General features: G+C 34.5%; 1 protein-coding gene across 1 annotated transcript in view; it reads left to right on the top strand.

Annotated features, from left to right (window-relative positions):
• LOC148939861 (RNA helicase aquarius) overlaps nucleotides 1-14,659 on the top strand; it is a 242,439-nt gene that overhangs the window by 73,694 nt on the left and 154,086 nt on the right. The window contains exons 14-15 of the mRNA XM_089106313.1: nucleotides 4,992-5,123; nucleotides 12,544-12,672. Of these exons, the coding sequence (XP_088962439.1) occupies nucleotides 4,992-5,123; nucleotides 12,544-12,672 (261 nt within the window). The remainder of the gene's footprint in view (nucleotides 1-4,991; nucleotides 5,124-12,543; nucleotides 12,673-14,659) is intronic.

The following is a 14,659-nucleotide window of genomic DNA, read 5'->3' on the forward strand; positions in this document are numbered from 1 at the left end:
GCTTTTAGCTTAAATTTGGTGTTTTAGCTTGTTGTAGATGAATGGTGGGTCCACAGAACGCAGAACCTGTCCTAGTGGTGAAAGTAGTAGTGAAAGTGGGATAGAGCTACTTTTTCATACAGTCTACTGTTTGAAATAGTGTCAGTATCATGACGGGCACCTTCCACTAGTACTGATAACTCACTAAAAAACCAAGCCCCTTGACGCCAACACAGCTGCACATCCCCCTCTTACCCCTCAATCAATTCTAAATCTCAGTCTCGCCCCCTTCCAAGAAGTTCCTGTTTTCTTTAAATACTTTCTTATGACCTTTCCCCATCCTATCTGAGGACATGCATTTAGTTTCGCCCAAGATGTATGCCAGAATAGTAAAATTTTAGGCAGTCTGCCATTCGTCATCTGCGGCCTAGGTATCTTAACCTTTCTGTCGTTGTGGCCCTAAAGAGCTGATTTGAGCCATATTTCTCTTACAATTCATGATTTCATATTCGGTCAGTCCCTAAGATGACGGGCACCCAAAACAATCTATAGACAATTCCTCTGGAAAACATGTAAAAATCCTCCTCTGGCCTTTCGGAGTACCGACGTTTGAGAGCCATACTTGACCAGTGTCATCACTGTAGCTTTCAATATTCTAATTTTGCTTCGCAGAATTATCTTTCTATTCTTGCAAACTCGTTGTCAACTGGAAAAAACATCATGGGCCCTTGGCTATTCTACTTTTAACATCTTCACTGCATCTACCATTTATACTAATAATACTACCCTGGCTAAGTGGACGTGCGCTGCGTTGAGAATTCTTTGTCCAAGGGGCACGGGTTCGATCCCTGGCTTGGCCAGTTATTTGGGTTTGGGACGCGGGTCAGCGGTGTGACTCTTTAAGCTTAGCCTGAGTCGACCCAGCTCTAAATGGGTACCTCGAGAAATCTGGGGAAGGTAAGCAGGAAGGGTGTGCGAAAGTACAGGATGGCTGGCCCCCAGCCCCTCATTGCACTCCCTGGCTGAAGGGCCACGAAATGGAGATCAGCACCGCCGGTTCGGACCTTAAGTGCCGTTATACTTACTTACTTACTACCTAAGGAAACAAAGCTATTCACTTGATCGATCTTCTCTCAGCCCACCATTACCTCTTCACCTTCACTGATTCCCAGTCTAAACGACTTAGTCTTCTTAACATTTATTTTCAGGCCTATTCTTGCACCCTGAGCTCTAAAAGCTCTCAGCTCTGAGCTGTGTTTCTTAAGACGAAGTTCATCAATACGATACATATAAATGGGGATAGAACGCAACTCTGCTCAACTTCTGATTCAATACGAAACCAGCTACTAACCTCATTTCCTGCCTTTATCGAAGCAATATTATTTTCGTACATAGCATTAATAATCACTTTAATTTATTTTTCTGGTATACCATTTAATGATAGGACCTCCCTAAAGCTCTTCGATTGGCTGAATCAAACGCTTGCTGATAATCTATAAAGCTAAGGAATAATCTGATTACTCAGGCATTTCTCAATTATTAATCTAAGAGTAAAAATTCGGTATCACGGTTTAGCCTGTATTGAACCCCCGCCCCGAAATGTTTGTCAGACTTGTAAAAACGTAACAAAAATACTTTTTTTTAAAATAATTTTTGATCCATTTTTTTAATTTTTTTTTGTTTTACCCCCCCCCCCCCCCCAGAAATATCCGTTTGTAAGCAGGCTTTTGGGGGCTCAAGGATACAATGCTCTGCCAATATCTCTTTAACTCTTTTCTTATCGTCAATTATGGTCCCATTCATATCTTTAGCTAAGACAAATCCAGATTGACCATTCCCGCTCAATTTTTTAAAATGCCAATACAATATTTTACTATTAAGCCGCCTGGCTGCATTTCTAAATATTCAGTAATTTTATCTATAATCTCCACTTCACACCTCCTTAATTCATATGTCATTGCCTTCTCCATCTTCCGTACATTCCTTTATTTTCATATTATCTATCACTCAAATACTTCTTGTACAAGACCCTTCTCTTCTCGACTAAACAAAAAGCATTTCCGTTAATATGCGTAGCTGCGTTTCTAGCTTCACTCCCTAAGACACCATGTGCTACTTCGCAAACTATTTTCCTAAAATTATTCGATTCATCTTCTATATTGTCTAATCTTAAACTCTCCATTTTAATATTCAACGGTTCCTGGAAGGTCTCTATCAAATTCACATCCTGGAGTCTACCAACATCATAACTTCCCAGAAGGTAGTCACCCTTCTTGGATTTCAGCTTCTGATTGACCCCAGACACTACTAAATGGTGATATTTACTTTTAATATCAATAACGTATACTCTTGTATCTTACATCGATCCTGCCAGTCTTTGGTTTACAATAACATAATCAATAAGGCCTACCATCTTACCATCATTTGAGAGCTGTTTTAGCTTATGGGCCATTTTATGACCATGCACTGTATTGGCTATTACAAGACTGTTATGCCTACAAAATTACCGTGGTTTATAACCGTTGCTGATTCTTTTTCCTACACCGAAATTACTTAGGTTAGGATACGGATACCATCTTTCCATATTTCTACCAACCTATGCTTTAAAAGCCCTAAGAGAAATACCATATTTCTGCCTATGATCCTGTCTATTTGTCCTTGTAGCTGTAATTAAATTCATCTGATACGCTACTATCTCTATTTGTCGGTTCTACAGGAGCATATACTACTCTGACTGATATTTTGCATTTTTTTTGTCGTAAAATGAACAACTAGCACTTTATTGCTAATACCTTCCCAGCCGAAATGAGACTTTGCAGCTTCCTTATTAATCATGAGCTCTATAATCCCTGCCTATTTACCTCATCCTTACTGTCTGATTAAATAAATTCTATACCACCTAATGTCATGTGTCCTATAAACCAAAATATAAAAACAAAATAAATGAAAACCTTATTTTGACTATGAATTTTCTTTTCTACGATTGGCACTTCGATTGGCACTTCGATTGGCACTACGATTACTTCGGTTTCAAAGTCAAAATGCATTTTTAAGAAAAAGGAGAAGATAATGAGCCAGATAATCAATGCTTAAAAAGTGATGGACTTTAATAAGGACTTTAATGAAGGACTTTAATAAAGTCCTTGTAAGCATTCAAAATGAGCATTAACAAACCTGTCCGGGAATAAAATTGTTCCTTAGTTCAACGTTAATTATTTATATTAATAATTAGTTTTGTAAATTAGTATTATATTGATTAATTATTAAGAATAAATATTTTAATCGTAAATTGTTAAATAATTAATTACGTTGGAGGTAAATTCCTTTCCTTTTTTTAATAAAAAACACGTTACATCTGAATTTCTGATAGATTCGGAAAACAAACTGTGCAATAATGTCCTCATAGGCCAATTTCGGGCTTATAGGCAAAAACGAGCTGTTTTATTCGATTGCGTGCCCGTGCGCTCCGATATTCGGAATTAGCATCATTGTTTTCCCTAGAAACCACTCGCAAGCCAACTGCAGCAGCCGTGCGCCACCTCCTGAAAGACACAGACCTCTGCATCACAGACTAAAAATGAAAGTGTCGGTGAGATTCAGCCAGCTCTTGAGGCGATGGCCCTTGTCGCAGAGGCAGTTTTAGGGGAGAGACAGAGGATGGCTTGCCCAGGGTGCAGAAATTTGAGGGGCGCAATATTTTAAATAAATAATCTAACGCTTATAATCATTTTGTAATTTGGTACTTGTATAATGAACCCCCTACCACTCAAGTTTCATTGACGCATTATAGAACCGTTTTTTTCCTTAGTTTCTTTCAGCTTAACATGAGACAAGACAAAGAGAAGTGACAGAATAGATGGGAAATGTATAACTTTTTGCGTGCAGACCCGCTGTACTTTACCCTCACCCGTGCAAATATATAACCCAAATTTGTTAATGAAGTATTATATTTTATCTTACTTTGGTACATTTCATTAGGATTGAGGGTCAGAGAAACATATCAGAAGAATATTAGGTAGGGGGGTATGTCATACAAGTACCTTTACAGTAAGGGGTGCAGTTAGCAATAAATATAAGCAAATTAAATCCATAATTTTTGCTTAATACAGAAGAGTTATTTCAAGATATATTTCGATGTTGACAATATCAAAGCGAATTGACTCAAACGAGGTAAAAAACATTACGGGAATTTAGATCCCATTCAGTTATTCCACGAACTCCAAGGTATGAAAAAAATAATTCAATACCGATACATTTCCTTAAAGAAACCTATAGATATATTAGAATTAATTGTGCAATTTGGATCTGAAAGGGTCTTCGCAAACGTTAGAGTTGTGTATCAAATACTATTAGCAATTTCACTGTCGGTGTCCAGTAATGAGCGGTCGTTTAGTAAACTTATTAATATTTACATACCTCAGATTGACTATGGGCCAGGTGTGACTAAATGAATTTAGTGTTAATGAGTTTAGAACACGAAGAATTAGAAGCATGCAATTGGGATGAGATTAATAATTTTGCGGAGGCTAAAGGAACAAAAATTAAATTTAGATAAATTGAATTTTGCTAAAATTTGGCCTGAAAATTTTGGCAGACATATGGGGGGGGGGGCTAATCAAGATTTTGCCCCGGGTGCAAGAGAGTCCACAACTGCCACTGCATTGTCATTGAAATGGAGGTTGTATTTTGAAATTTCGTCACAATTTAATGAGACCTGGCTGTGTGCAGCCTTTATAATTGGAAATCCTCGCTTGACTTCAGACATTAGACAGAAAATTAAGAAAACTGTATGCTCTATGGTGATTCGTCATATACCCGTTGTATACTTTAAGGTGTTTTTTCCCAGATAGTAATTGGCTGGGAGTTACCGACATTACTATTTATATGAAATAAGATAATTTTGTGAATACAATATATCATTTCTGTTTATTTAGGCTCTTTTCTTTAATTATTTTTGGTTGGGGGGGGGGGAGATGCCTCACGACAACAGGCTAATGTCTTTTTTTTTACAGAATGCCAAATGAAATTCCAAAGCTTGATTTTTGTGATACATTTTTGAACTTTAAGCACCTGGAATCCAGTTTTCCCGGCTACGAAATAAGGACTGGAAAGGAGAGTAACGAAGGTTTAAGGCCACCTTTCAGGTAGTTTTTGTTTCTCGTCATATAGACTGCTGTTCAGAGGCGGTTTTAGGGGAGGGACAGAGGGGACACTTGCCCCGGGTGCAAACATTTTAGGAGCGTTAAATGTCAAATAAATAATCTAATGGTTATAATCATTTTAAAATTTTTGAAATTTTAATTTTACTAAGATGAAGTAGAGCGCGCAGTTGCTACATTAAAATAATTGATAAAATAAACATAATTAAAAAAATACATAATGATAATTGAAATAATTTATAATGATTTAAATAATAAATTAAAAACATAATAAATTGAAGAAAAATTTACTACTAACGAAAATTTTGTTAAAATTTGGCCTGAAAATTTCGCGGGTGGTAGGAGGAAAAGGGTGCTAGTCAAGACTTTGCCCCGGGCGGAAGAGAGGCCAGAACCACCATTGCTGCTTTTTCAGTATTTTTAGAGTTTTTAGATTTGCAAAATTTCAATTTATGCTTGTTTTGCACGAAATGTTTATTATTCCATAACCTCTTTGTAATATTGGTATCATGTGATTTAATCAAAAGAAAGAATTTGAGATATATTGAATGTCAGAATAATTTTGGAGAACTAGAGATTTATTTTGGAAATGTATGAGCTAGCGTGCCGATTGATTAAAACACTTACCCAATGTCTTAATCGAGACAGTGCTTGTACGTTTTTTTATTGTACATTTGTGCATTTTTTTTTTGCTTGTACATTTTTTTTTATTATTATTATTTATTATGTAATTTATTTTTTTCCGTGGGAATAGGCTTTCAATGCAAATGAAAAAATAAATTAATAAAGCTTTGTTGATTTATAATGATAACCTAAGCTTAAATAAAACACAGTTTGACCTACAGCCTACCAAAGTTCCAGAAATCGATGCCATTGTAAAGTGTACGCACTGGGAATTTGGAAAATTCTTCCTTCTGTATGAACATTGTTGCAATGTGGTTTTAGTAACCCCGAAGTAAAGGTCATAAGTATACCAAACAGTAAGCTGAAAACTAAAGAAACCTGCTGAAGATTGCGACGATTTGATGTAACGATCGAACCATTCATCGGTAATTATCAAGATGAATCTAAATGTCTACACCTACCGTCATGAAGTTTTTTTTTTGTAGATTCCGGTCAGAATTTTTTTTTTTTATAAGTATTATTATCGAATGAGTCACACACAAAAACAACACAACATCGAAATCTCCATATAATACTAACAAAAAAAACTTAACATTAGCTCTTAGTTTTGTTACCACTTACAACTTAGTTGCATTACCACTACTACTATTACTGACAACTCACCGCAGCACCAAGCCGCCTGATGCCAACACAGCTACGCACGCTCCGTTTCCATCCCAATCTATTTAAAGCCTCCCTCTTTACACCCTCCCAGGAAGTTCCCATTTCATTTAAATCTTTTTTTACGACACCCTCCCACCCGAACTGTGGACGACCTGCTTTTCATTTAGCCCTAGACGGTTGGCTGACAAGGAAGATCTTTGGCAATCTGCCGTCCTACTTCCGCAAATCGTATCCTAGCCATATCAACTTTTCTCTCATGATAGCCCTAGAAAGCGGGATTGAACCACACTTTTCATACAGCCCACTGTTTGAAATACGATCAGTCAGCTGGGTACCCAGAACAATCCGTAGGCAATTCCTCCGGAAGTCATTGGCTGTAAATTACTTCGTTGTCTTACTTTTTATCATCTTGATTTTTTATTTTTAATCTAATAATATCTGATTTGAAACTTTTTTTCAACTCGGATTTACTTTTTTCAGCTTAAAAAAAAGGATAGATAATGATGCTTTTGTATGCCAAACAACCCTTTTTATAGGCTGGGAAGCTCTGTAGCAAAACGCATGTTGAGACTTTAAACATGAAAGATTCCTTACAAGCATACAGGATTGCCAACTTTTTGGTCCATGAATGTTACCCCTGAGAGCCCAAAATTGTGTCATTTTTATCCTAAAATGTGTAGATCGTGAAAATTCAAAAAATAGAGATTATTTTTTTACTAGTTATATTATTTAGGCGACAAGCCTATGGCTTCCTCCTTTATTGGATAAAATAAATTAAAAAAAAAATATTGGCCAAAGTGTGCTTTGATAACCTCTATCAAAGAGGCCAGTTAACATCAAATATATTGAAACGGCAAAAAATCCATATAAAACATTCATACAAAATAACTTAATGTGGAAGCACGAAACTCATATAAACATGTAAATTCCTTACTTCAGTGAAAACCCTTTACTTACAGCAAACCCTTTTCTGACAGGACCTGGATGTTCAGAAAAAAAAGTGATAAAAAGCGTTACTTTGGCGAAAACATTTTTTTATACCAAAATACATACCCAGTTGGGAAATTTTCGTTTCATGTAATAAATTTACAAAATGTGTCCCTTTTTTGAACTTTTTATGTCCCAAATCTCAAAAATGTGTCAATTTTTTGCCGGTACATAAAAATGTGTCCTTTCAACATAAAGTATATCCAGTTGGCAACCCTGCAAAGCATAGCTTCCACTTCACTCTTCGACTCAGCGACATGCCTCATCGATGAGTGTTTGGGATTTTAAAATATTACATTGAGTTTGCAGCCAGTTTTATTTAGCAGCCTCGTACTGTTTTGAGCGTTTTATCTGAAAGATACCGACCTTGACATGGAATAAATTATTGTTTTCATGACGCAAAAAAATCAGGACGATATTAAAAATTCCGTAAAAAATAATACATACTTAATATGATACAAAATATTCACTAACTGTGTCGCAAAATATACATTGTGTCGTACGGCGTTAAAGTTATTTCTTATGCTATTTGTATTGTGATGTATATTATCGAACACTGTTTCGCATGGCATTGTATAGAGGTAAAGTATGAGATCAACTTGTATAGAGTCCAACTGACTGCAAACTCAATATACTATTTTTAAGTCCCAAACACTGTGTCGTATTGTATTAAAGTTAAAGTTCAACTGGCTGCAAACTCAATATAATATTTCAAAATCCCAAACACTGTGTCATATAAGTTAAAGTTCAACTGGATGCAAACCCAATATAGTATTTTAAAATCCCAAACACTGTTTCCTATGGCATTAAAGTTAAAGTTCAACTGGCTGCAAACTCAATATTATATTTAAAATCCCAAACACTGTGTCGTATGGCACTAAGTTAAAGTTCAAATGGCTGCAAACTCAACATAGTATTTTAAATCCCAAACACTGTGTCGTATGGCATTTAAGTTAAATTTAAAGTTCAACTGGCTGAAAACTCAATATAATATTTTAAAATTCCAAACGCTGTGTCGTATGGCATTAAAGTTAAAGTTCAACTGGCTGCAAACTCAATATAATATTTCAAAATCCCAAACACTGTGTCGTATGGCATTAAAGTTAAAGTTCAACTGGATGCAAACTCAAAATGATATTTTAAAATCCCAAACACTATGTTGTATGGCATTAAAGTTAGAGTTCAATTGTCTGCAAACTCAATATAATTTTTAAAATCCCAAACACTGAGGGTCATATCGTTAAAGTTAAAGTTCAACTGTCTGCAAACTCAATATAATATTTTAAAATCCCAAACACTGTGTCCTATGGCATTAAAGTTAAAGATCAACTGGCTGCAAACTCAATATAGTATTTTAAATCCCAAACACTGTGTCGTATGGCATTTAAGTTAAAGTTAAAGTTCAACTGGCTGCAAACTCAATATTATATTTAAAATCTCAAACACTGAGTCTCATATCGTTAAAGTTAAAGGTCAATTGTCTGCAAACTCAATATAATATTTTAAAATCCCAAACACTGTGTCCTATGGCATTAAAGTTAAAGATCAACTGGCTGCAAACTCATTATAGTATTTTAAATCCCAAACACTGTGTCGTATGGCATTTAAGTTAAAGTTAAAGTTCAACTGGCTGCAAACTCAATATTATATTTAAAGTCCCAAACACTGTGTCGTATGGCACTAAGTTAAAATTCAACTGGCTGCAAACTCAATATAGTATTTTAAATCCCAAACGCTGTGTCGTATGGCATTTAAGTTAAAGTTAAAGTTCAACTGGCTGAAAACTCAATATAATATTTTAAAATTCCAAACACTGTGTCGTATGGCATTAAAGTTAAAGTTCAACTGGCTGAAAACTCAATATAATATTTTAAAATTCCAAACACTGTTTCGTATGGCATTAAAGTTAAAGTTCAACTGGCTGCAAACTCAATATAATATTTCAAAATCCCAAACACTGTCGTATGGTATTAAAGTTAAAGTTCAACTGGATGCAAACTCAATATGATATTTTAAAATCCCAAACACTGTGTCGTATGGCGTTAGAATTAAAGTTCAACTGGCTGCAAACTCAATATGATATTTCAAAATCCCAAACACTGTGTCGTATGGCATTAAAGTTAAAGTTCAACTGGATGCAAACTCAATATGATATTTTAAAATCCCAAACACTGTGTCGTATGGCGTTAGAATTAAAGTTCAACTGGCTGCAAACTCAATATACTATTTCAAAATCCCAAACACTGTGTCGTATGGCATTAAAGTTAAAGTTCAACTGGATGCAAACTCAATATGATATTTTAAAATCCCAAACACTGTGTCGTATGGCGTTAGAATTAAAGTTCAACTGTCTGCAAACTCAATATAATATTTTAAAATCCCAAACACTGTGTCGTATGGCATTAAAGTTAAAGTTCAACTAGCTGAAACTCAATATAAAATTTTAAAATTCCAAACACTGTGTCGTATGGCACTAAAGTTAAAGTTCAGCTGGTTGAAAACTCAATATAATATTTTAAAATTCCAAACACTGTGTCATATGGCATTAAAGTTAAAGTTCAACTGGCTGAAAACTCAATATAATATTTTAAAATTCCAAACACTGTGTCGTATTGCATTAAAGTTAAAGTTCAACTGGCTGCAAACTCAATATAATATTTTAAAATCCCAAACACTTTGTCGTATGGCATTTAAGTTAAAGTTAAAGTTCAACTGGCTGAAAACTCAATATAATATTGTAAAATCCCAAACACTGTGTCGTATGGCGTTAGAATTAAAGTTCAACTGGCTGCAAACTCAATATAATATTTCAAAATCCCAAACACTGTGTCGTATGGCATTAAAGTTAAAGTTCAACTGGCTGTAAACTCAATATAATATTTTAAAATTCCAACACTGTGTCGTATGGCATTAAAGTTAAAGTTCAACTGGCTGCAAACTCAATATAATATTTCAAAATCCCAAACACTGTGTCGTATGACATTAAAGTTAAAGTTCAACTGGATGCAAATTCAATATAATATTTCAAAATCCCAAACACTGTGTCGTGTGGCGTTAGAATTAAAGTTCAACTGGCTGCAAACTCAATATAATATTTCAAAATCCCAAACACTGTGTCGTATGGCGTTAGAATTAAAGTTCAACTGGCTGCAAACTCAATATAATATCTTAAAATCCCTAAAACTGTGTCGTATGGCGTTAAAGCTAAAGTTCAGCTGGCTGCAAACTCAATATACTACTTTAAAATCCCAAACACTGTGTCTTATGGCATTCAAGTTAGGTTCAACTGGCTGCAAACTCAGTATAATATTTTAAAATCCCAAACACTGTCTCGTATGGCATTAAAGTTAAAGTTAAAGTTCAACTGGCTGCAAATTCAATATAATATTTTAAAATCCCAAAAACTGCGTCGTATTGCATTAAAGTTAAAATCAACTGGTTGCAAAGTCGATATAATATTTTAAAATCCCAAAAACTGTGTCGTATGGCATTAAAGTTAAAGTTAAAGTTCAACTGGCTGCAAATTCAATATATTATTTTAAAATCCCAAAAACTGCGTCATATTGCATTAAAGTTAAAATCAACTGGTTGCAAAGTCGATATAATATTTTAAAATCCCAAAAACTGCATCGTATTGCATTAAAGTTAAAATCAACTGGTTGCAAAGTCGATATAGTATTTTAAAATCCCAAAAACTGCGTCGTATTGTATTAAAGTTAAAATCAACTGGTTGCAAAGTCGATATAATATTTTAAAATCCCAAAAACTGCGTCGTATTGCATTAAAGTTAAAATCAACTGGTTGCAAAGTCGATATAATATTTTAAAATCCCAAAAACTGTGTCGTATGGAATTAAAGTTAAAGTTCAACTGGCTGCATATCCAATATAATATTTTAAAATTCCTTCCTCGAATTCCTGACCAAAGTGTTGCTCCCGCAAAATTTTTGTTGAAATAGTTGACAAAGAGTTGTTGCAGTACTTCACCTTGCCTAGGCACAGTGGCGGATCCAGAGGGGGTGCCCCCCCCTGGCGTAGTCTAAAGTAGTGTCATTTACTTAATTAACTCAAGTTTGCGTTAATTAAACTTGCTCCTAACGCAAGTTTATTGGATCAACCTATTTTCCCCCCGCTAAAAAAAAATCCTGGATCCGCCCCTGCCTAGGTAACGCACGTCTACTTTCTGTTGTTTTTCGGGGAAAAGAAGGAAGATTAAAATGTTATTTTCAAGTGATGTATAATATCGAATAACATGTTGTATGGCCTTATTTAGTTTATAATAAATTTATTATTACTATTAATATTGTACTTCTCGAATTGTAGTAGATTTTTGGGCAAACTATCTTTAAAGTCATAGCCATGTTTTACCCGCCGGTGACTGGTACTGGCGGTAACAGTTAATGTACTATATTACCTTTTTTAATATTAACTATAATAATAGCTCTATATTAATGCATTACAAATACGTTAAAAGTTAATATGTTTAACTTTTAAAGAATAAGACTGTGGAAATGTCAAGACAAACTAAATTTTTTTGAAAATTTTTCTAGATTTTTTTGATGGTTTCTTGAAAATGTTACTAAGCTGGTATTTTACAAAAAGTACGTCGTTTTGTGTTAAGAATGTTACGAGTGCGAAAGACAAAATTTCAAGGGATTTAGGAGGAATTTAGGAGGTAGTCCACAATTACGAAAAGGAAATCTCTTGAGCTAAGGATGTTCCAGATTTTCCTAGGGTGAGGGGAGGGTCTTCCTTTAGACATATCTTAGAAGAGGAATGTTCTCTCTACATCGAAGAATATAGGAAAGTTTTTAAAAAAGAAAAAAGACAACTTACAATCATTATATGAAGTTACCGTTAATTTCGGAAAGTATTTATTATTTACTTCAAACTGCTACTACTACTAACTCACTGCAGCACCAAGTCGCCTAAGGTCAACACGGCTGCGCACACTGCTCCTTAATCCCAGTTTATTCAAAGCCTCCCTCTTTACATCCTCCCAATAAATTCTTGTTTCCCTTAAATATTTTTAGTTTAAAGGTATTTTTGAAAATTATTTTATTTTCAGTTCCGCCAAAAATACTGAGAATAATCCTTCAATTATTTCCTTACGCGTTCTTTGTTATATTACAGGTTGACATTTGAAGAGGTACTTGAGAAGCGGAGGAATCCGGACTGTTCAACCCGAGGGCCAAAAATAATAAATGTTGATCCATATACGCCCCCTAACCCTGGACCTTACCCATTCAACAAACCGAAAACGTACGTAGATTCTCTCACTTCTAGTTATAGCTACAAGCAATGTAAAAGGTCTTAGTAAATAGTTATAAGTTTCTATAGCCTAATATTCTAAGTTAAATTTTTAACGTCAGAATGACACAATAAGCTAATGATGGACCCAGGACTTAAAAAGAAATCCCAATAAATAAAACAGGGGTAATAATATCGTGGAGGGAAGTGGTGCTTTACATCCCGTGCGGTTAAAAAATTCTTTTAAAATAAAAAAAAAAAATTCCTTGAAATGCTGTGAAAATAAAGCTTGCTCTAACCCTCCTCCCTCCTCATCTAGAATAAATTTTAGCTCTTTCTAGCTTATTCTAAGCTATTAATGACTTTTCGGCGAGAAAAGTAAATTTGGAGGAATATTTTTTAATCAGCGTTTCCCAAAATGAGAATTTAAAATCGGAAAATAGGGATTCTGCCACGTTTTGCAGTATATTTTTTATAATTGGTTGGCAACAATGTCGATTTTTTTCTGTCGATAAATTTTGTGGTTGGCTCTAGACTTTAGCCTATTTTTTATTTATTTAATATGTTTTATGTTTATGTTATTTATATAATATGTTTTATGTTTAGGCCTATGTTATTTTTGTAATATTTTAGATGTAATTTCTTTGTAATACGTTGAATTTTGTGGTTGGCTCTAGACTTTAGCCTATTTTTTATTTATTTAATATGTTTCTTTCCACCGATGAAACCTAACCTGAACAGAATGATTATGTCCCACATAAAGGCATGAGAAGGAATGTATGATTATTTCCCCCAAACCTGCGTCTTTATTCGTTGTTTTTTGTTGTTCTTAATTATTCGCTAATTTATATTTTACATTTATTTATTGTATTATTTGTAGACAAAGTGGTGTTTTCGGCATTTTTGCAACTTGTGTTTCTTGTTGTTCTTCTTTGATAAGGTCACATTTTTTTTTTTTTTTGAATAAATTCAAATGATTCCAGTTGGGATCACAAAATGTTATCTCTGGAAAGAATCCAGAAATGTTTTTGGAATCCAGAATCTATTTAAAAATTATTCCCCCCTTTCTTTCATACTTGCTGGTACAACTCCATACATATACATGCTTCACATAGCAGGTGAACATACCAATTTTAGGGGAAGTAACTGCTCTAAGGGGTGGAGGAGGGAATAGCTGCATGAATTTGGAGACAGATTCCCGTGCTCTAATTTGAGTTAAAAAAAGAACTATTACACCTGAAAGTTTAGTATAGTTAGCATGTCAATTTCCTGGTCCAAATATAATGCCATCTAGGAATATAAATGCCATCTAGGAAAGGGAGGGATGGAAGTAAACTGAAGTTGAAAGTGAAGTTGAGGTGAACTGAAGTTGAAGGTAGACTGAGGTAAAGGAGGTAAACTGAATTAGTCTTTCAGTTGAAACTGAAAGACAAATTCCGATGCTCAAGTTTGAGCTGTCAAACCATTTCAAAAAATTTTAAATGTGTAATGGAGCAATTTTCTGAGTTAAGTAAAAGTTAGTGTTCTGGAGAGGAAAGGGGTAGATGTAAACTGTTGTAAATATCTTTTAGTCCCTAATTCTGGCATCCACTTTTGACCATTTGCTAAATGTTTTCAACAATTTTTATTCTTGGCAATATGTCACTGTTATACTTTTCTTTTTTTTTCTTTTTGGGACGAAAAAGGTGTTTTTGCAGAAATATAAATTGGGGAAAAATATGAATGGCAGTGTTTTTAATTTCATAATGTTTGGAGGGATGTTTAAGCTAGTGTTTTTGGTGGGTAAGTTTCCCAAATACTCATTTTTGATTGTTTGGTCTTCGCTTGAGGGCAAGTTTTTGGGGGTGAGTTTTTATATTGCTGGTTTAAATTTCAAATTTTGTAATGAGGAAATCTATAAATTTGCTTGGGGATGTGACATTTAAAACTCTAAAATTGTGGAGAGCTTCTAGAGTATAAAAGACATCCTTGAGGTTACTTAATAATTGATATACCTCTT

Source organism: Artemia sp. Qi Xiang Cuo, chromosome 20 (genome assembly GCF_049724085.1).
Source record: "Artemia sp. Qi Xiang Cuo chromosome 20, ASM4972408v1, whole genome shotgun sequence".
Classification (NCBI taxonomy): domain Eukaryota; kingdom Metazoa; phylum Arthropoda; class Branchiopoda; order Anostraca; family Artemiidae; genus Artemia; species Artemia sp. Qi Xiang Cuo.